The sequence below is a fragment of the Hakea prostrata genome, chromosome 8 (genome assembly GCF_041222555.1).
Source record: "Hakea prostrata isolate BN-2017 chromosome 8, UWA_Hpros_2, whole genome shotgun sequence".
NCBI classification, from domain to species: domain Eukaryota; kingdom Viridiplantae; phylum Streptophyta; class Magnoliopsida; order Proteales; family Proteaceae; genus Hakea; species Hakea prostrata.
In genome coordinates, this window is record NC_142607.1 from 9,241,628 (window position 1) to 9,262,966 (window position 21,339).

The 21,339-nt window shown below is 37.1% G+C and overlaps 3 protein-coding genes across 6 annotated transcripts; 2 read left to right on the forward strand and 1 right to left on the reverse strand.

Annotated features, from left to right (window-relative positions):
• Positions 1–2,504: 2,504 nt before the first annotated feature.
• On the forward strand, positions 2,505–4,400 carry LOC149006723 (uncharacterized). 2 transcript variants are annotated; one of them, XM_089166353.1, is made up of 3 exons: positions 2,505–2,928; positions 3,043–3,347; positions 3,432–4,400. In XM_089166353.1, exons 1-3 carry the CDS (start codon positions 2,748–2,750, stop codon positions 4,158–4,160), a joined length of 1,215 nt encoding a protein of 404 aa, XP_089022479.1. In that variant the 5' UTR covers positions 2,505–2,747; the 3' UTR covers positions 4,161–4,400. The 2 variants fall into 2 exon arrangements, with proteins under 2 accessions (XP_089022479.1, XP_089022480.1); XM_089166354.1 differs by having other exon boundaries at positions 3,046–3,347.
• A 4,485-nt stretch (positions 4,401–8,885) lies between these two features.
• LOC149006724 (pentatricopeptide repeat-containing protein DOT4, chloroplastic-like) lies at positions 8,886–10,769 on the reverse strand. Its single transcript, XM_089165525.1, has one exon. The coding sequence runs from the start codon at positions 10,767–10,769 to the stop codon at positions 8,886–8,888; it is 1,884 nt and encodes a 627-aa protein (XP_089021651.1).
• Positions 10,770–13,454: 2,685 nt separating this feature from the next.
• On the forward strand, positions 13,455–21,200 carry LOC149006725 (putative methyltransferase PMT2). Of its 3 annotated transcripts, none has more exons than XM_089164625.1 (8): positions 13,455–13,832; positions 14,292–14,346; positions 14,796–15,448; positions 15,595–15,805; positions 16,156–16,450; positions 17,509–17,898; positions 19,936–20,013; positions 20,667–21,200. In XM_089164625.1, exons 3-8 carry the CDS (start codon positions 14,804–14,806, stop codon positions 20,896–20,898), a joined length of 1,851 nt encoding a protein of 616 aa, XP_089020751.1. In that variant the 5' UTR covers positions 13,455–13,832; positions 14,292–14,346; positions 14,796–14,803; the 3' UTR covers positions 20,899–21,200. The 3 variants fall into 3 exon arrangements, with proteins under 3 accessions (XP_089020751.1, XP_089020752.1, XP_089020753.1); XM_089164626.1 differs by having other exon boundaries at positions 13,455–13,786; XM_089164627.1 differs by lacking the exon at positions 14,292–14,346.
• The last annotated feature ends 139 nt before the right edge of the window (positions 21,201–21,339 follow it).

Consider the following 21,339-nt stretch of genomic DNA (forward strand, 5'->3'; position numbering starts at 1 on the left):
GAACCAGTTAAATACAATGAATACGATATACGTATCATCTATTACCATTTAGAAAGTATAGATACAAACCCATTTAGAAAGTATAGATAAAGGAGGTGAGCTTCAATCCCTATCATTTCTGTCACATGTACAACTTTGAAAGGCTGCTTACTTATCTCTAGAATATATTGTGAAAACAAAATCAAGAAATCATAAACAAAAACTGAAAACAAATAGAAACACCACAAAAATTTAGAGTGGTTCATACAGTAATACGATATGCTAAAAAAGAAAAAACGATATGCTACATTCACAGGTAAGAAATAATTTTATTATATAAAGAAAAAACCAAAATGGAAATCTCTTTACCAATTGTCAAAACAATGTAATAAAAACTCTCGTCGAAAATCTTAAGGTCAAAATTTTCCACTCTCATAATATTTTTGGGGTAAAACTCTCATAATGACTATATAAGAAAATGTAAGATACATATTTATAAAGTTATAATTTTATTTAGGTAATATTGTGGGCATAAATACTCTGCTTCCACCACAAATCTTAGAAGACAACTCCTTGAGGCTGCCAAAAAAAAAAAAAAAACATTAATAAAAAAAAATATCAATACCAAACAATTTTTAAAGTTAGATACAAAAATTTAAGTCACACACAATAAATATACATATAAAAAATTTATGATAGTAATCACTTAAACATGAGGACTTGTTGAAGTATGGGAAGAATGCATGGGTCCCCGGGAATGTATGCACAGAAATAAAAGTATATCATAAAATAAGCTATGGGGAGTAAAACTTAAGAAAACAATTATAGAAGGGGTCAATTACAAGGGCTTTGTAGTTCGTAAATGGATTAAGAGGGAGTTGTAACTTGTTAGTAAGTAATAATAATTTATTTATTTTCAGGGAATTAATGGTCACATGCACAGTGGTTGGAAACTTGGGTTCAAAGGGTTTGACCTATTTTGATTTCCTTTTTTAAACTTGGTTTGCACAATTGGAATGCAAAAGCCAACGTCAAGGAACAGACAAGAAGGGTTGCAAACGAGGGCTAGATTTGGGGAATTTCACTGAATTTGTGGTTCTAAGCTACTTGTTTTGACTCTTAAGATCTTTCTATTTACTAGAACAGTACTCACCTGTTCTCCATCCAGCAGACATGGTTAGCAAACTCAAGAGCCATCTTTAAATATATGAGTTTTGAAACTAGAAATGTGGTATGCAACACTTAAGACTTTTCACATATATAATCCATTTGTTTCACATTTGTTATTACCAAAAACAAGAAAACCCATAAATAAAATAAAAAAAATGGACAATTGCCCTAATTTGTCATTGACCAACCCCCACACCCACCTCTCTCTCCCTCCCCCCCCCCCCTTCTCCTAATCTTAATATTAGTGCTTTCTATGACAGTGTAACATGCTGCCCACTGTGAATTCATTCATCTGTGCTATCCAGAGACAAGCTCTAGGGAGAGCACCAAGGCTAAAAAGAGATAGTTCCAAGGTTCTTTGTATCCCCATGTAGCTCTAAAAACCCACCCAGCATGGGCATTTCAGGATTTAATGGAATAGAAAGTGTCAAGTGTGATTAGTTTCAGAATTTTGTTTGCACTAATTTGTTGCTAAACAGTATCTGACTTTCTCCAGACTTTAAACCTTGAGAGGGACCAAACTATTCAGATTTCAGAGACACCCAGAAATCTCCGAAGCTAACTTTTAAATATGAAGGGGTGGTGGAGAGAATGAAGAACCACAAGATGATATTACACAGAATCAAATAATAATGGATGAAATGAAGAGATACATTCAGAACTTGTTTGATCTACGTATTTCTCCTAAAAGGAAAAAAACTACACTACCCATGTTGACCAAAAGGCCAATTGTGTCATTAAGCTTTGACTACCAGTACCATCCAAGAGAGGGAAGTGGTCCCTACAGAGACTCCAGGGGGTGCTGTGGCTGTTAATTTATGGATTTGCCTGTTGCAAGGGAAAGTGGATCTATCATCATCCTTCACACGTGTGAGGAATCTCCATAGAGTGATTAGTGGGCACTGACAGGTCAATGCTCTAATATACAGAATGAGACAGGAATAGAAGCTCCTGAGAAGAATGGAATAGAAATGGGATTTTTGGATCCTGAGAAACTGAAAAGGCAAATCTCTCTTCTCTATTCAAAAAAGATAGATCATAGTGGGGGACCTTAAAGGAATTTGCAGAGCATCTTTGGGATTGAATATATAAATCTAAGCTTTTGTTTTGGAACTTGGTCTGCTCTTCGTTTGCATAAAACAATTCAAACCATGACCAGTATAAAAATATACCAAATTGGAAGATTGCTTTGTCTTCATCTGTGTAAGCTGAACAATGTTAAAACAAATCGAATTTAGAATCCCCAAATGGGTTCAAGAAGGGAAGTAGCAAGAGTCGTCATTGAAAACCCAATCCCTCGAGTTGGGTTTCTTGGTAGCTGTTCTTAATGAGTCTTGCTTAAGCTTCTCTGTGAGTCACCCTGATCCTCGCAAAAAACACACTCTCCATTACAGTCACCCTGAAAGGTCGGCTGAAGCTTCGGAGGCAGACCCTTTCTCAGGTAGCATATAATAGTTCTCATGCTCCTCCCTTACAGACTTGCATCACAGCTTGAGCTTTTCTAGTGTTTACCAAGAGTTAGCTCCAGTAACTTAACACTATAGAAGAAGGAAGCTGAGCTTAACTTCAGACTTGCAGAGACCATTGCTGTAAGCACAATGGAGGAGAAGAGCAATGTTGATAAGGTTGATGAAGTTATGCTACCTGGGTTTCGATTTCACCCAACTGATGAGGAGCTAGTTGGTTTCTATCTCAAGAGGAAGATTCAACAACGACCTCTCTCAATCGAGCTAATCAAGCAACTAGACATCTATAAATATGATCCTTGGGATCTACCAAGTAATATTTATCAACTCTCATGCATGGTATTTTTTTTTCTTCTATTAAGTAAAGGTTTTATTTTGTCGATAGCTAAGTGTTGATGAGTTATATCTGCTTCCTTGTTTTTGCAAGAAGAGTTGGCAACCATGGGTGAGAAAGAATGGTATTTCTACTGCCCAAGGGACAGGAAATATAGAAACAGTGCAAGACCAAACAGAGTCACAGGAGCTGGGTTTTGGAAAGCCACTGGAACAGACAGGCCAATCTACTCATCAGAAGGTAATAAGTGCATTGGTTTGAAGAAGTCTCTTGTGTTCTACAAAGGAAGAGCTGCCAAAGGTATCAAAACCGACTGGATGATGCATGAGTTTCGGCTGCCTTCTCTCACTGACTCGGCCCAACCCAAGAGGCCCATTGCCAAAACTCTTCCTGCCAATGTAATAAGCAGCATTTCTGTTATGTTATTAGTTCATGTTTGAATCACACTCATGTATGATTATTTCCTCTCCTTGGCCTTGCAGGATTCATGGGCAATCTGCAGGATATTCAAGAAAACCAACTCCATGGCACAAAGAGCTCTTTCTCACTCTTGGGTTTCTTCATTAGCTGAGACCACTCGATCTGATATATTAACCCATGGTGTGCAAGGCACTCCTTACAGTTCAGAGAATCTCTCTTGCACAACGGCAGCTGGATCTGCCATCCAATTTTCTTGTAACAATGACATAAGACAGTCTTCATCTACTAGTTTCTCCCCTCTAGAGATTCCCTCCTACAAACCTGTAAATCAACCAAGCTATAAAACATCTCTACTTCCTCCTTCAAATGGAGAGCTTCCCACAGGTTTCATGTTCTCCCCACTTGACATGCCAGGACCTGCAAAGTGTACAGTTGATGTTGCTTCTATGCTTTTCAACTTGTCACCTGCCTTATTCATGGATGTCAGTAAAGCCTCTGAAAGTAGTACAGATTTCAGTGGCCCACAGCAGCAATGTAATAATGGCTTCTCAATCATTTTACCACAGGAGATGCAAGAGAACATGGCTGCCACAGGAGAGGAGACATGCTCAAGGAAGAGCACAAATGCTTCTCCTACACTCAGTGACTGGGGAACTGTCAGATCCATTGGATTCCCATTTAGCTTACCACCAAATATGCCTGATGCCTGGAAGACCAATGCATCATGGGAGTCTCCCTCGTGTCCTAGTGAGATGTCCACCAACTATTCGACAAACAAGTGTTATAACTAATCAACTAGTTCTACAGTCAAGTACTTTTTCTCTAGGTTTCGGTGAGAAAAAGTTGATTCACATGAGAAACGCACTTATTACTTTACAATTTCATCAGTCCTTCATTCTAATAGAACATGAAGCAAGTTGTTAAATTTGAAACTCAATTCTGAGTTGATGAGTAGGAGACTAAAAGCTATATTCTACAAAGACAGCCTAACCATTATGTAAGATGAAGCACAATGAATAAAATTATTTACTACTCTTTTTTTTCTTTTTTTTTGGGGAGGTAAGCAGTTACTTAAAACTACTTTACAATAAACTGAAACAGAAGACCTAACCAATTGACCTTTAAAAGGAATAGTCAATAAGTAGATGCAAGATCCAGGCGTGGCTCTACAGAACAAGTCTCAATCCTCTACCCACATGGAAAGGAAATTTTTTCAATCCGCATGATTGGATCATTGTTTTTTTTTTCATAAACGATTAGATCATTGACACATGTCCAATATCAAAGCAAGATCTTTTTTAGATTGGATACTTGTCAATAATCCAACCATGTGAATTGAAAATTCTCCTCTCCATGTGGGTATTAGAGGATTTGAACTCCTAAAGAACTATATTTAACAAAAGAATCCAAAAAAGAGTGGTTATACCTCACTACAACCTAGGTTTGAAAAAGATAGTCATTTACCTTTATGGCAATAGAAGCTTAACAGCATGCATTAAAAGATCCAAAATATACCGATCATGGCATTTTTATAATCAACTACTCCATCCTGGTTTCTTCACCTCACTTCATCAAACCTCTGATCATCATGATTACTTCCCAGTAGTTTTAATCTGCATATATTTTGATAATGAGATAAAAGCTCTGGGATCACCAGGGTCCAAGTTGAGAGCTCTTTTGGCAGCTAGTCTTCAAAGTTCAACATCACCATGAACCTTGCGCCACAACTAAATCGCCCACACACAAGCATCAGGTTCAATTTTCCAGTCTCTCAATCTCCCCGCAGACTGCACAAGTAGATCAACCATAAATATAAGGATGGCAGCCTATTTCAATTCCATAGTCTTTAATCATTAAATTGAAATGGAAATATAACTTTATTTCACCATACCAGGATAATTGCAAGCAGATAGGCCCCAATCTCCCACTCCACCTCAAAAAAAAATTAGGGGGGCAGTTACTGTTCCTCCTTTTCTTGTGAGCTCATATTCATACAGCTTTTGCAACTGCTCCATGTTGGGCATAGCCCACAATCACAGTTGTCCAAGTGACCAAGTCATACATTTCAATCCAATAAACACTATACAACACTCCACATTAATTTTTCTCAAATAGAAGCAGTTCTCCCCTACCTCCTCTTTCTGCTTGTATCTGAATGCAGCTGAGGATATTCAGCACCTGCTCTTTGCCTGCACCCCTTTTCCTCTCATGTATGGGCAGGGTTGCTTCGTCAATTGATGGACCACTACAAGAAGGATCCTTGTTCTTGAGAGGGAACGGAAATGGGTAAGGAAGGTTCAATGGGAAAACAAGTTATGACACGATAGGCAAGCTGGTTTTTGTGCAGGTATGTACAGCAATTGGAGGAGAGGAATTTGAGAAAAGGGATCTCGAAAATAGAAAGAATTCAACAAACCTGGTACTCTAATCTGCTTTGAGTTTCAGGGAAAACTATACCAGCCTTCTAGATCTTGTTTGAGTTCCCATGGGAATATACAGTGCTCTCTATTGGATCTCTGATACGACCCGATATCAACAAAAGAGTAATGGAAAAATTATCACACCATGATAATAGCTATATCCAATATAATCAAAAGAATCTCAAACAAAACACTCTACTAGTAGTAGGTGAATCCTACGGCTACCCCAGAGCAAGAACTCTCACTCAACTTCCCAATTAACTCCCAAAACATGTCTCTTCTACTCTTCCTTCCCCCTATTTATAGCAATTACGTTCCTACAGTATTAATTAACAAAATCATCCTAATTTGAATAGGACTCTTCAAAAGTAACCTGAATTCGAATAGGACTCTTCAAAAGTAACCTGAATGTAATATGATTCTTCCAATCTAATCCTAAAAAGTAACCTAAATGCAATAGGACTATTCAAATCTGCCAATCGTTTCCTTCCCTAGAATTTAGGGATTTGCTTTCCTTGTCAAGTGTAGACTCGTGATACCAGGGGCTTATCAATCTCCCCATCCAACTTTCTGCAACTAGCAAGATCCCTGGAGGATGGCTTTGATTGTATTTTTGTTCTTGATTCATCCCATTTGAGGAACCACTTTGTATTCTTTTGAGCTCATTGAATATATATCAGGTGAACAGTCCACAGGAAAGTCTGAACACAGGCCTGTTTTCTGGATTTAGGTGTGCAATTGTTTACCAACAGTGAGCTTATTAAAGTAGCAGCCACACTAAAAAGCAAGGAAAATAAGGAGCAGTTAATACCCATACCAGCCATCAGCAATTAATTAAAATCAAGAATCTTTCATCGATCTTCCCAATTTGGGTATACCATGAAAGCAATAATGACCCAGAGATCCGATCCTTATTTTAAGCATCTCTTCCAAAACCTGACTACCAAAAACGATCTCTCTGCATTTCCAGTACATGATTACAAGAGTACCACCAACAAGCATTGTCGTAGGAACTCCTATATGAATAGCATACGCATGAATTTCCTTGCCTTCCTGGAAAGAACTAAGAGAAGAACATGCAGTGAGAAAAGCAGGTAATGTTGTTGGATTGGCTCAAATCTTCTCAAGTTTCATTTTTTTTCTTCTTTGAACAAATGAAAACTCCAGTATGTATAACCATGTTCTGCAAAACCAGAAACAATTGAAGTCCATAGAGGTCCATGACACTTGATCCTAGTCATTTATTTGTTCAAAAACATCATAAGTGAACTTCTCAAATTTGGAGTACATGTACATCCCAAAAGAAGTGGAAACTACAGGGAAATCATAGACTAGCCAAGCTATAAAGGTGCTTTAGTGGCTCTGTCTCCCAAGCTGTAGACAGCAAATGATACTCAAAATGACAGCAATATACTGCATCAGGGCTAAGACCTTCCTGAAGTGTCATCCTGAAAACTCATTTTTTCTTCTAGGAATCAAGTTTTGATAAAAAGCAAAAAGCATATAATATAGCTCCCCAAGCACCCGGCGGTCCCATTTCATCTAAACAACACTTCAGACAAATTAACTGCTCCTTGTGTGGAGTACACAGTTTTCAAAGAGTCTCTTACTGTTGAATGTGAATAGCAGCAACCAATTTTCAGAAACCAGTAAAGGAATTGAATTGCTTCTCACACTTTCTTATTCAGCACAAGCATTGAGTACGCTCATGGTAGTGGATAAATTAGTTCACTCAGTTTCTCTCATCTGTCTGTCCTGGAGAGCAGACATGTAATCTTCTTCTGGAATAAGTAGAGAAACCCAGAAATGTTGGCAGTTCATGAAAGAAAATGATGGATTGGCACCACCAAGAATTCATTCACAGCTTCATCATATCACTGCTTCTAGGAGAGTTTAAATGATATCAATTCCGACAAAGACATCACCACCTGCATCACATCTAAGTACCCACCTGTGAAGCCCCATGCCCAAATCTTGGTCTCCAACTGCAGTACAAGAAGTTAACATTTGAAAATGTATTACTATTAGGAAGCAAACACCCACCTAACATTGGAAAGAAAAGAAATATCACTGCCAACTTTTCTCCAAATATCTAGCTTCACCAGCAACAATAGGAGTTCAGCAGACCACATTCCCATATGCAGAGAACAACTCATGCTATATATGCTTACAGTAAGAATCAGTTGAAGTTCTGTTGGTGACTTGGGCAGATTAAACATTAAACATCAGTTCTCTTCTCATCAGTCAAAACACAAATTTACAGCTAGTTTCCTTTTTACTCTAAGCATTGATGGATCCTTGAGCTTCTTTTCGAGACAAAATGTTCAACCTACATAGCTCAAGGAACAACTCCATCTGCACAGCCCATAAGTCAGTCTGCCAATTTTTCGCTGCTCAATATCAAATCCTTTCCCTTTGATTGAACCTATTTAAATACTAAACCCAGAAAGAACCTTTCATTTCTCTTTTACCCATGTGGGAAACCAACCCATGATTAATTGCAAGAAAAAAGGATGAAAACATCTCTGTAGTTTTTTCATGTATAGATTTACAATGAAACACCAATCACTTAATGGGCCAACCACTGCATTTTTATGTTTGCAAGTTGCAACTGCTGCATTGATGTAGTTATGGCACTAATACCCCAAGATCACCAATACCTCTATTTTAATGATATTAGACCTCCACTTGCAAGCACTTCTCTAAAAAATAGCAGAATCTTCTCTGTAGAAAAATATAGGTTTAAATAGCAGACCACAAGGAATTCAGGACCTGTCCTTCTGCATAATGATTCTTTAATTATTCCTAGAAAAGCTCAAATGCAGTATGAGGGCCTAGTCATTGTAGTTCAACAGATTCAACTCCGGAATACCCAACACTCGTATGTAAACCCGGGAAGACATTTTTCTGAAGTTTCACATCAGCTCTCATGCATGGCAATTCTCTGCATGAGTATTTTCATCCTATTGAATGGCCACAATGTCTTCCATCACCTGGGAAAATGAATCCCCCATTTCATGCTGCTTATGCCAGTGGATGGCAGATGAAATCCACAGCAATTAGGATCAAACACGAATCTTCTGGAACATTTGTCCCTTAGGAACATAATTCATCTGAAGTATCATAAGCACTAGCAATTGAGCTCTTTCCTGGTCCTTTTAGGATTTGATTGTCCACCATCAGACTTCTTGCACACAGAACATCATCCCACCTTCCTGCTTCTGCAAAAATTTTGGAAGAGATCACAAAATCTTCAGGAGCATGCAACCTTTTCAGCCCTATGAGCTTATTCACCAAGCTCAATCCAAGATCAACATCCCCTTTAACACTGCAACCACTCATTAATATCCTCCATATCACTGCATTCGGTTCAACAGGCATGTTCTGGACGAATTCTTGAGCTTCATCCAGCCTTCCAGCCCGTGCAAACATGTCAACCATGCATCCAGCATGCTCAATCATGGGCTCAATACCATACACTTTACACATTATCCCATACACCCTCTGACCATCATCCACCAAACCAGTATGATTACACGCTGTCAAAACTCCAATAAATGTGACTGCATTTGGCTTAACTATCGAAGCAGACATTTTCTGAAAAGCAATGAGAGCTGCCTCTCCTTCACCATTAATGGCATGGCTAACAATGATTGAGGTCCACGAGATAACATCCCTTTCAGGCATCTTATCAAAGACTCTTTTGGCTCTGCTCATGCTCCCACATTTTGCATACATATCTATAAGAGCATTACTCACAATGATCTTCTCATGGAAACCATTTCTCTCTGCATACGAGTGGACATGAATGCCAAAATTCAATTCTCCCGAGTTCCGACAAGCTGAGATCAGTCCCAGAATAGTAACTTCATCTGGCTTGAACCTTTGACGCTGCATCATATCAAAAAGCCAGAAAGCCTTGCTGAACTGACCACATTCGACATATCCAGATATCATACAGTTCCAAGATATAACATTTTTGCCTGATAATTCATCAAAAACTTTTCTAGCAAATTCTATGAGCCCACATTTGGAGTACATGTCAATCAAAGCTGTCCCAACAGGAACAGTGACATTTACTCCACTTTTCTTCATATAAGCGTGAATCCTCTTTCCTGCATCAAGATCCCTGCCCTGTTTACATGCAGAGATCAAATTAATTAGAGTCACTTCGTCACCTTTAAGGCCACAAAATCTCATTTCTCTAAACAGGGCCAAACCTTCAGTACAACTGTTGTTCAGAACATAGCCAGAAATCATCGTATTCCATGAGAACAAATCTTTCTTAGGCATTCCCTTGAACAGCATCACAGCTTCATAGATGCATCCAAATTTGGAATACATATTAATCAAAGCATTAGAGATTGCCATCTCGATAGACAGTGATGTTTTGCAGCAGTAACAATGAAGCAATTTTCCAATGCTTAATTCTCCAAATTCAGCACAACCAGATATCAAGAGTAGAAGAGTAACATCATTTGGTTTCAGTTCCAAGTCTAGAGAACCACCGAGAGCTTGATTAAATAAACCCAAACCAAAATTCAGAAGTTTGTTTTTCATAAACCCAGATATCATACAGTTAACCGTGACAATGGTTCTGTGAGGAATTTCATCAAACAGGACTAGAGAGCTACTTATAGATTTCGCAGAATTCGAATAGAAGTGAATTAAAGTGTTCAGTATGCTGGCATTGGAATCTAAACCAAGCCTGATTACTCGACAGTGAATTGATTTTCCATATAAAATGGCCTTCAATCTCCCACAAGCTTTGATCACTGAAGCATAGATGAATGGGTCGAGAAAAGCATTCTGCTTTGTCCACTGCATTTCTCGGAAATAAAAGAGAGACTTGACTGGATTGACATCCGAAGCATAAGAACGAACCATTAGTCTCCACATGGAAACACTGGGTTGCTCAATTTGTTGAAAAACAAGAGACATATAATCAAGGGACGATGGATGTGATGCACAGCGCTCCATAAATGCGAGGAGACAAGAATGGTTGCCATTGACGCCAGTGGTGATGAGTAAGGAATGTATTTGGAGGAGTTGCCGATATGTGGTGATCTTTTGGTGAAGAAGATTGATCACTTTGTCTCTCATAAGGATTTGGTTGAAATTTTAAAATAATCCCTGCAACTGCCAATATTAACAGATACATTTGTAATCGAGGGTTTTTGCCGGTAAATCTCAAAAATAATAATAATATTATTAAAATAAAATTTCAGTTGATTTATTTATTATTAATAAAAAAATAAAATAAAATAAAGAAGAATCAACCGATCAACCCTATGATGGTAAACTTGAGTTGCATCCAACTTATTTGGCACTTCGTCAGTGAATTACCTCTGCATGTTGCATTCCATCGAATTAGAATTTTTGTTTTGAAAATTTTAATATAAAAGTTGTGTCAAAATTATTATTATTATTTTTTCTGTAATTAGTAGTTTTATATTATGGTGAGAACACTACCACTTTTTATTATAAAAGTTGTGTCAAAATAATTACTTCATTAATTATTTCTGTTCAAGTTAGTAGTTTTACGATTATGGAGAGAATTAATCATGAACATTGGTAGAACATGCCACCAAGATCTAGAAAGATCCAAACACCTAGCCCCTTTGGCTAGAAAATCAGCCAAGAGAAGTCCTAGTCATTGCCGACTCTGCACCATTTCATCGATCACTTAGTAAGATTTTTTTAACAAAACCACTTCTCATTTATTATGAACCACAAGGGCCAAGTCGTTTAATAAAACTTTTTTGAATACAAAAAAATTTTCTTTTCTTACTTTTGGCAACTAACTAAATTTCAATCAATAGTTCAGATCACAAAATTTGAAAAGATATAGAACACCGGAAGCAAAGAGGATTGAAGGGAAGAAGGGAAGAAGGGAAGAAGGAGAAATAAATTAAGAACACGATAGGGAAAAGAATATGATTTGGGGATGAAATTGTGGAAGACAAAAAAAGGAAATGATTGAAAGTAACCCTAAGAGGAAAAAAGACTTTGTTGTGAACTGTTTAGCATCTTTTAGTGCAGGTCATCTAACATTCGAAGGAGTTAAGGGATTTTTATTCGATTAATTTCAAACAAGCATATGCAACATTCATTTTCTTATGGATGGGTGACACGTCTCCATAAGTCACATAAAAGGGTTGATGTTAGATTTAGAAAACAAATTTTTTATATATATTTTTTAATTTGATATCAACTATTTGATGTGACTTATGGAATCAATGAACAATGTCATTCATTATCTGAAATGAACATGATAAAATTATAATGACTAAGTATTAATATTTCACACATAACACAAATAAATTTTTACTTATTACCTTTGTCGTTAAATTTTTTTTATCAAGTGGGTCCCAGTAAAGGGGTTTAAAGGGAAAATTTGAAAATTTGAGAAAGGAAATGGAAGAATTTTAAATAATTGAAGAAGAAGAGAAATGACAAGTGTTAATATTTCACATATGAAAAAAAGGATTATATGAAAATTTTAAAAAAAAAATTAAAAAGAAAAAGTGTAGCTCCACCCCTGCTTTTCTTAGAGGTTTCAAATCAAGTTCAAATAAAAAGAAAACACAATTAAAAAATAAATGAATTTTAAGAAGACATCAGAGAGAAAAAAAATGCAGCAGATGGGAAAGAAGAAGAAAAAAGGCTTTGGAATGCATAAGTGGGAGACTCTAAAAGGACTTTGAGTGTTAAAAGAATTAATTTGCATACATTAGCACTGAAGCTTACGATCAAGAAGAGTAGTAGACTTAGTAGCATTGTAAATTATTCTATGGCATATTGTTAATTTGAGAATTTGTCAACATTATTCTTTGAATCATTCTTTAATATTAATACCATTCAAAATAGATGAATACATCCGTCACTTTCTCTCTTTTGAGCCAAATTGGTGGGTTTGGTTTGTTTCTAGATGGGTTAATTCTGTAGATGATTGTCTAGCTAGGAAGGCCATGTCCGTTGTAAGTAGGATTGTATGGCTTAATTCCGCTCCTTGACTTCTTGATGTATGTTTTCAGGATGTCTGGACTTTTTCTTGCCATTTTCCTAATTAAAAATCAGTTTACCAAAAAAAAAAAATTTGAATACGCCACTCAAACCCTAGGAGTTGAGGAAAAAAAACAAAGGAAATCCTACTTTTGGAGATTAAGGAGGTGGCGTTGATAATAATTATCACTCCTAATTCTAAGGATATTTCAAAGAGTTATAAAAATATTGTATAATTTAAAAGGAACAAATACATAGAGTTTCCAGGTCCATCAACTTTCACGCATTTGGACCCGGAGATATAACGACTGTGATGTAAACAATTTCGTTCTTGAATGCTTCAAAGTGTACTTCACGTGTTCTTTGTGTAAGAATCAAAAGCTCTTTGCCAAGTCTAAAGCCCATGCTTTCATAGGTTGAGGGAGGTAATCAGTAATCTGCCAATAATTCAACATTGCTCCAAATGGTTGTGATAAAAGGCTTTTAACATTTTATTTAAACCTTAAAAAATAATAATAATAAATTCTCATAAATCTATTCAAGGTATGATCCGTATTAGGAAATTTTTTTTAATCTTATTATTATTATTATTATTATTATTATTTAGTAATTCTTTCTTAGCATCCAAACATAGCCAGCGAAGTGAGGAACAGAGATTACGCGCGTGGCGCGGCTTGCGCTCGATCTACGAATCTAGACAATTTTTAAATTTCCTGAAAAGCAACCTGAGTCTTCCATCTTCTTTTACATTTTTTTTTCTTCCTTTTATAAATTGTTCATTAATAATTTATAGCAGTGTTTTGAGTATTTTGACCATTGGTTTGGACTTTCTGTAAAATCTGTCGTACGGTATTTTGAAGATCTTGAGAGAGACTCGCTTGTTCTGAATCTCTCTGCAACACTCTCATCTTCACTCTCTCACCAGTCACCGACACTACTCGTCTCCAAATTCTAGGGTTCTGATACCTTTTACTTGCATCTGAGATGAAGACGTGAGCTTACTTGTTCATTATTGTTGCCAAGATCTATCTGAGATTGGTTAGAGAGAGACTTGAACTCTTACTATAGATATCATTTTTTCTTCTACATTTTTCATGCTCTTTCAATCTTTATTGAAGTACTTAGCTAGAATGGTGTGAATTGTACTGTTACTATTGATCTGTAGTTGCCTTAAAATTTCTTGCCCGCTAGAATTGAAAGTGGGGGAACTAAAATTGTTGTTTTACTAGTTTAGACTTTGAAAACAAATTTCAACTCTTTGTTCACTAGTTTAATTGATCTAACTAGTACTTGATTTGGTTTATGACGGTGAGATCTTTTTGTTTTGTTATATATTTATACTGGTCGTTAATTCTGAGTCCTTACTCTGCTTCAAAAACTTTAAAAAGTGATCTTTGAAGGTTAAAAGGGAAACTGAAAAATAGGCGTCAAGATATTTCTCTTCTGCTCTTTGTGGAATTCTTTTTCACTTTCAGTTTGATTTTTTTTTTTTTTTAGTTGAAGCAAATGAGACAACTCTCCTGAAGTTACCTGCGAGAATTATACTCAGAAGGTAATGTGTTCTGAAACTCTAAAACGGTTAAGTCACGATTTGGGTATATTCTCCTGTTATAGATAGTAATGTGTCGTCCAGTTCACTCATCGCACACGAAAATAAAGTAAGAAGATTAAAAAGGTCTAGATCCAGGCTTTGAGGAACCTGTCCCTTCTTTCATGTTCCATTTAAAAAAAATATTGTTTTCCAACTCCAGAACGGCAAGATTGCATGCTTACGTAAGCCTTCTAGTTTGAAGAACAAAACAGAGCCCTCAAAATGGGGTGGATTGATTTGGTAATGTCTGCAAGTGAATGATTCTGTTCTCCCATCCTAAGTCTCAACATAACTATCCTACTCAAATACATAGGATTGGGGTTTTTTTTCCTTCTATAAAGACTGTAATTTTGGATGCTATGTTTTTTGCTTCCAACAACTCTACTAAGTCTATCTGGAACATATTGCAGGGGACACCATGGCTATGAAAGTGAATTCAGGGGACAGTCGGACTCGGTGTTCTGTAACCATATTTATTGTCATTGGTTTATGTTGTTTCTTCTATATTTTGGGAGCTTGGCAGAAAAGTGGTTTTGGGAAAGGAGACAGCATAGCTGTAGAGATCACCAAGCAAGCAGACTGCAGTGTCCTGTCAAACCTGAACTTTGAGACCCACCATGGTAGTGATGCACGAACAATTGATGATTCTGACTTAAAAGCTCAAGCTTTTGATCCATGCCCTGCTAGCTATACTGATTACACACCCTGCCAAGATCAGAAGCGGGCAATGACCTTTCCGAGGGAGAATATGAATTACAGAGAAAGACACTGTCCCCCAGAGAAAGAGAAGCTGCATTGCCTAATTCCAGCACCAAAAGGATATGTGACTCCATTTTCTTGGCCAAAGAGTCGTGATTATGTACCATATGCAAATGCACCATATAAGAGCTTGACAGTGGAGAAGGCTGTCCAGAACTGGATTCAGTATGAGGGCAATGTGTTTCGATTTCCTGGTGGAGGAACGCAATTTCCGCAAGGAGCTGATACATATATTGATCAACTTGCATCCATTATTCCAATTGAAAACGGCACTGTTAGAACTGCACTGGACACTGGTTGTGGGGTATGTTCTAATCTTTAATTAATTTATTGTCTGGTTTAGGATCTCTGTTTCTGAATTACAAGTCTACAGCTTGGTTGAAGTGAATGACCACCTTCTTGTTTAGGTAAAGCCAGTTCATCCACTGACATCTGGTGATCATAATTTAGGTTGCGAGTTGGGGGGCATACCTTTGGAAAAGAAATGTAATAGCCATGTCATTTGCCCCAAGAGATTCACATGAAGCACAAGTTCAATTTGCTTTGGAAAGGGGTGTACCTGCAGTCATTGGTGTTCTTGGAACCATAAAGTTGCCATATCCATCTAGGGCCTTCGATATGGCTCACTGTTCACGCTGCTTGATTCCATGGCATGGAAACGGTCAGTAAATTTACCTACATGCTACTCTTTTAAATCATGACAACTGAAATGAACATACATCCTACTGTCTTAAAGTGTGGAATTTTTTTTTACAAACATCCTAATCCTATCATCTTAAAGCATGGAAGCATTTTCCTTTCACACTTGCTTTTTAAATTTTCTTAAGCTTATGTGACCATGTTTAACTGTTCTTTATTGGTTCTATTATATTCCATTGGTTTTCAGTATTTTGTCAATTTAATGTTGGTATACATTGTACTGATGTTATTGATATTTGTGACTTTATCTTGATAACTTTTTTTTATTCTTTTCTGTGTGTGTGTGTTGGGGGGGGGGGGGGATCTTTGCAGATGGCATGTACATGATGGAAATAGATCGAGTTCTTAGACCTGGTGGCTACTGGGTACTGTCTGGTCCTCCTATTAATTGGAAGAATAACTACAAAGCATGGAAGCGTCCTAAGAAAGAACTCCAAGAGGAACAAAAAAAGATTGAAGATATGGCCAAACTTCTTTGCTGGGAAAAGAAACATGAAAAGGGTGACATTGCCATCTGGCGGAAGAGAGTAAATGGCAAGTCATGTCATGGGACACAAGATGATTCTCATGCTAATATGTGTGACTCCAAAAATGCAGATGATGTTTGGTATGTCTAGAAACATGAGTGTACTTATAGCTGGTGTTGTGTTATCATTGAAAATCAAACTATTGTTGATATTATTAAATGAAACTTTGCTATTGTCATTGGTTGTGTAATTTATGTGTCATGTTTGTTTCTTCATCCCTAACCTGCTAACAGTAAATCGTTTTCCATTTTAAAACTGAGTCCCTTGACATGTTTCCGGCTCTTCTCTTCTTTCAAGTTTTATTCTTGGTTGGTTTACCCTTTCAATCATTTAATTCATTTTCAACTTCATAACTAAGTTGACTTGATTCTATCAGAAGCTTGATGTCAATCTCACTAATACCTTTATAGCTTCCACTGAACTCTTCCAAATCTTGTTGTGATGGTTGAATACCATATTTTCTGCGTGTTTTTCTTCTGATGGATGAATAACATTCTGTCTGTGTGTGTCTTTCTTGGGGGTTGAATTTCCAAATTTTGTTTTATGACCCCACTCTCTCCAATTTGGCTACTAAGCTGGTTACCCACTATTTTGTTTTGAATTTAAGTTTCCATTGATGCTGCAAGTGAAATTTTTTTTATTTTGTGCTGGGAAGAAAATTTTATTTTGTAAATCCTTTATTACTCAAGGAATAACTTTGAAACTGGTTCGAATCATTTAAGACACTTGGATTTCGTGCTCTACTCAATCATTGATTGTATTATTCTGTGTCTTGATAACCTTGTCCAAGGCTGTCTCAGTTGATACAATTTAGACAAACCAGATGAAGCCTGTTGAAGCTAAGTTACCTTCTAGGAGCCACCAGTCTTTTGAGGGTCATGGTGGTGAGGAGTCATCTGTGTATGAGATCAGTCAAATGCCACTGAACATGAATTACCAAAAATGAAATGCTGTCGAGCATTTCAAGAGTTAATATTGAAATGAATTTAGAAGAATGATAGACAAATTTATTATTGGGTATCTTTTTCTATTATTCTTTGATTTTTTTGGCTTTTCAAGGTTTCTAACATTGGCAATGCCTTCTTGATTTCTTCCTAAAAAGGTTGTTACAAACTTGAACCTTTTGGTTGTTTACTAGGTACAAGAAAATGGAGGTATGTATAACTCCTTATCCCGAGGTTAACAATCTTGATGGAGTTGCTGGAGGGGAGCTTAAGCCATTTCCCCAGAGGCTCAATGTTATTCCTCCCAGAATATCTGGTGGATTTGTCCCTGGAGTTTCTGTTGAGATGTTCTTGGATGACAATAAGTTATGGAAGAAGCATGTGAAGGCTTATAAGAAGATCAATCATATCATTGACTCAGGGAGGTACCGCAACATAATGGATATGAATGCTGGTTTGGGAAGTTTTGCTGCAGCACTGGAATCTCCCAAACTGTGGGTTATGAATGTTGTGCCTACAATATCTGATAAAAACACTCTTGGGGTTATTTATGAACGTGGATTGATCGGCATATACCATGACTGGTAATTTCTGAACTTCACAAACCTTGTTTACTTTTCTGTCTATCATGGGAAAATAACTATCAAATGATACTAAGAACATTTGATGAAGTCCTTGTTTGCATATTCCCCCCAGAAATTATTCTTGTTTGCATCTCATCCTTAGTAATTGTTGGCATTTATAATATAACTTTTAGTATATGGCTGCTTTGTACATCCATTGGAATAAACTGAACCTTTTCTAGTGCTTGTACAATTCTGATATTTGACTTTTCTGACAGCCTGGAATTTTTCCTCATCCCTAAATGCGTTGCTTGTATTCGGGCTATACATGCTATTTTTGTTTCTCAGATTAAGTTACCCAAGAAGAAAGCACTTTGTCCATCATTTAAAAGGAATATACAGTGAAGTCAATATAGGTTGGGCCTTGGTTCACTTATAATATTGTTCCGTTATGACTGGGTTCAAAGTCTGGAAATAGCATCTCTGCAGAAGCAGAGATTAGGTTGCTTAGATTATGACCCTCAGATCCCATGGTGGCAGAGCCTCATGCACTGGGTATGCCCTTTTTATTTATACCCTCAATTCATAAAGACTAATCCCGTGTATATGGTGTGAAACCTGTTCTGCACGACACATATACATCTTTTGGCAATTTATGTTCCCTCATTTCTTTTTTACTTCAACCCAACTATTATTAGGGCCCCTTCTTGTACTGTTTCACTGTCAACTCATATTGTATCTCTCTTGGAAGGCGCAAGTCATTTGTACTTGTTACTTTTGCTTTTCAATCTTCTATTTCCAGGTTATTAATAATGATTTCTTTCACTGGATTCGTCCTTTCTTTGATTGCATGTGAGGTTTTTATATCTGTATCTCCCGGTGTGCTTGTTTCTTAAAGTGATCATTCTTAGCTTGCTTTTGTGTGGTTTGTATTTTCTTGGCCCCCTTCAGCTTATTCCTTGGTTTCTACTATTCTGTTTCCTTTCCTGAGGAAGTTTTCATTTTTTATCAAGAGAGAGAGAGAGAGAGAGAGAGAGAGAAAGAGAGGCAAGAATCACATGCAATCAGTACATTACATGCTAAGAAATGGATCACATGTTAATGATAAGCTGGCAGGCTTTAGGTAATACCTGACATAGTAAAGAAGGAAGAACTAATCTTGAGTGGATTGCATTGGTTCAGAACACATGCATTGCAGAATTTCACTCATGATAAGTTGATTGGTGTTCTACAGGGCATGTAAAGGTCCAGAATACTCTCTGACGCTTAGAACTTCATCAGCTGAGGTTCCTCATAAATCCCTCCTCTGGAAGGAAAACCAGCTTTTTCCAAGTTGAATCTCTGATACAACAGTCAGAGATGGTACAAAATTATGTTCTCTGATAGTTGAGATATTACAGAATTTTTTTAAGCTCTTCAGTGATGTTGGCCTAGCATTGGTAAAACTGTTACTATTACATTATTGCAACCATCAGGTTGCAGGTTCACAACTTGAAAACAGACTCCCTGCAAAGCTGGATACATTTACCTCTTCCCAACCATGTAATAGCGGGAGCCTCGTGCACGCAGGTGCTCTTTTAATAGAGTCTAGATGTTTGACTAGTGAAAGTTGGGCCGTGATATTTTACCTACTTTGCACAACGCTATCCCAGCTTGTGGAGGGTTTCTATACTTTCCAAGGGTTCAAGCATTGCCGATGTGTAAGTCGTTCAGAAGGAAATTTCACACCTTAAACTAGTTCAGGATCTGCTCCAGAAGGTTTGTCAGGGAAACTTAGAACTTTGTCATCATTGGCATGCAGATAACTATTCCCAGTGTATCAGCTCCCGTTGAACAGTATCTGGTAGTCTCTAGTTGTGACATTAGCAAGATTTCTTTGCAGTTTAAGTCCTAGTGCAGGCCCAATTTTACTTTTTTAAATACATAGTGGAGTATATCTTTCCATTGGATCTCTAAATTTATGTAAAAGGGAAAATGTATTTTTATCCATACTTAATTTCTTAAATGGTTTTTTTTTTTTGGTTTTTCTCATATCTTTTATCTATTTTCATGGTTCAGGTGTGAGGCATTCTCTACTTATCCAAGGACGTATGATCTTATTCACGCCAATGGTATTTTCAGCTTATACAAGGATAAGTAAGTTCTTTGTATTGATTTTACATTCAGACTATATGGTTTTGGAGTAGGTGTATTTTTATTTAGAAAGAATATTCTTGTCAATTTGATTAGGAATGATTGAGCTGGTTGGGAGTTGAACATGCACAACAGTGGGTGTAGGAAATAATTTGGATCCTCTGGATATCTAATTTGGGAACTAAAACATGTTTTATAAATTGATGTAGGAATATGGCCTGTAAATATTATGTTCTACCCAGAGGGCTTCATCTAGGAGGACTAGATTTGATGAGCTTGGCTTTTCTAACCATTAAAACTTAATGACCTAGGTTGTACCGGAATGCCTCTCACAATCCTGTATCTAAATTTAATGGCGAGTATAATCTGGTCAAGGCATTGAGTTGCTTCTTTTGGGAGGGAATTATCTTGGGTTCTGAATCACTCAAAAGTATATCGTATTAAAGTGTAGGTAACCATTGTTTGACAGAATGTGGGATGTGGGGATGGGAGAAAGGTTCCGTTCCTTCTTGTTTGGCCTTTTCTTTTGCTTCCACGCCATTGGCAAATAGATGATTAACTGAATTAGGATTATTGGAAGATTTTCTGGTGTCTGATTGTATCTTCTGATAAAAAATTTATTCTTGTTGTATATGTATGTGTATAAAACAATGCAGATGCAAGGCAGAGGACATTCTTCTAGAGATGGACCGGATATTGAGACCTGAGGGTGCAGTCATGCTGCGTGATGAAGTTGATGTGCTAATCAGGGTGAAGACAATTGTGGAAGGGATGAGGTGGAATACAAAAATGGTAGATCATGAAGATGGCCCCCTGATCGATGAAAAAGTACTAGTTGCTGTCAAGCAGTATTGGGTTGTAGACGGAAAGAACTCAGCTTCCTCGTGATGGAAATGACAACAGGAACCCAAGAAGGAATTGAGCAGGTACAACTGACTCTGGTTCTAGTATTTGCAGTTCACGTTTGATGCTGACCCCGTCGCCACAGGAGGAACCAGAAGGGTTCTGAAGTTTTCTGATGTACTAGTAACTGGGTTTGCGTCCCGTGAGGTAGTCTTTACCTAGATTATGCAGTTGGTGTCTTATTTGTGTGGAATCTATTCTATATCCTTGTTGGCCTCAAAGATTTTACATGATCTGTAAACAGATTTCTTAAAGTTATTAAAAAGAAAAAAAAATGCTTACTTTGCACAGGAAGTTATGCCTTTTGTCTTATTTTTTGTTATGGTTTTCCTTTTTCTTGCCTGTGTTAAACCACTGACTACACAGCATCAAGAGAAACAAGCTTTCATCACTTGTAATGTTGAAACAGTGATCGAGAAGTGGATG

Coding starts and splice junctions, on each gene's coding strand:
- LOC149006725 (XM_089164625.1), top strand. CDS start 14,804: ATGGCTATGAAAGTGAATTCAGGGGACAGTCGGACTCGGTGTTCTGTA. Junction 15,449..15,594: donor CACTGGACACTGGTTGTGGG/GTATGTTCTAAT, acceptor ATCATAATTTAG/GTTGCGAGTTGGGGGGCATA. Junction 20,014..20,666: donor TTCAGCTTATACAAGGATAA/GTAAGTTCTTTG, acceptor AAAACAATGCAG/ATGCAAGGCAGAGGACATTC.
- LOC149006724 (XM_089165525.1), bottom strand. CDS start 10,769: ATGGAGCGCTGTGCATCACATCCATCGTCCCTTGATTATATGTCTCTT.
- LOC149006723 (XM_089166353.1), top strand. CDS start 2,748: ATGGAGGAGAAGAGCAATGTTGATAAGGTTGATGAAGTTATGCTACCT. Junction 2,929..3,042: donor TGATCCTTGGGATCTACCAA/GTAATATTTATC, acceptor TGTTTTTGCAAG/AAGAGTTGGCAACCATGGGT. Junction 3,348..3,431: donor CCAAAACTCTTCCTGCCAAT/GTAATAAGCAGC, acceptor TTGGCCTTGCAG/GATTCATGGGCAATCTGCAG.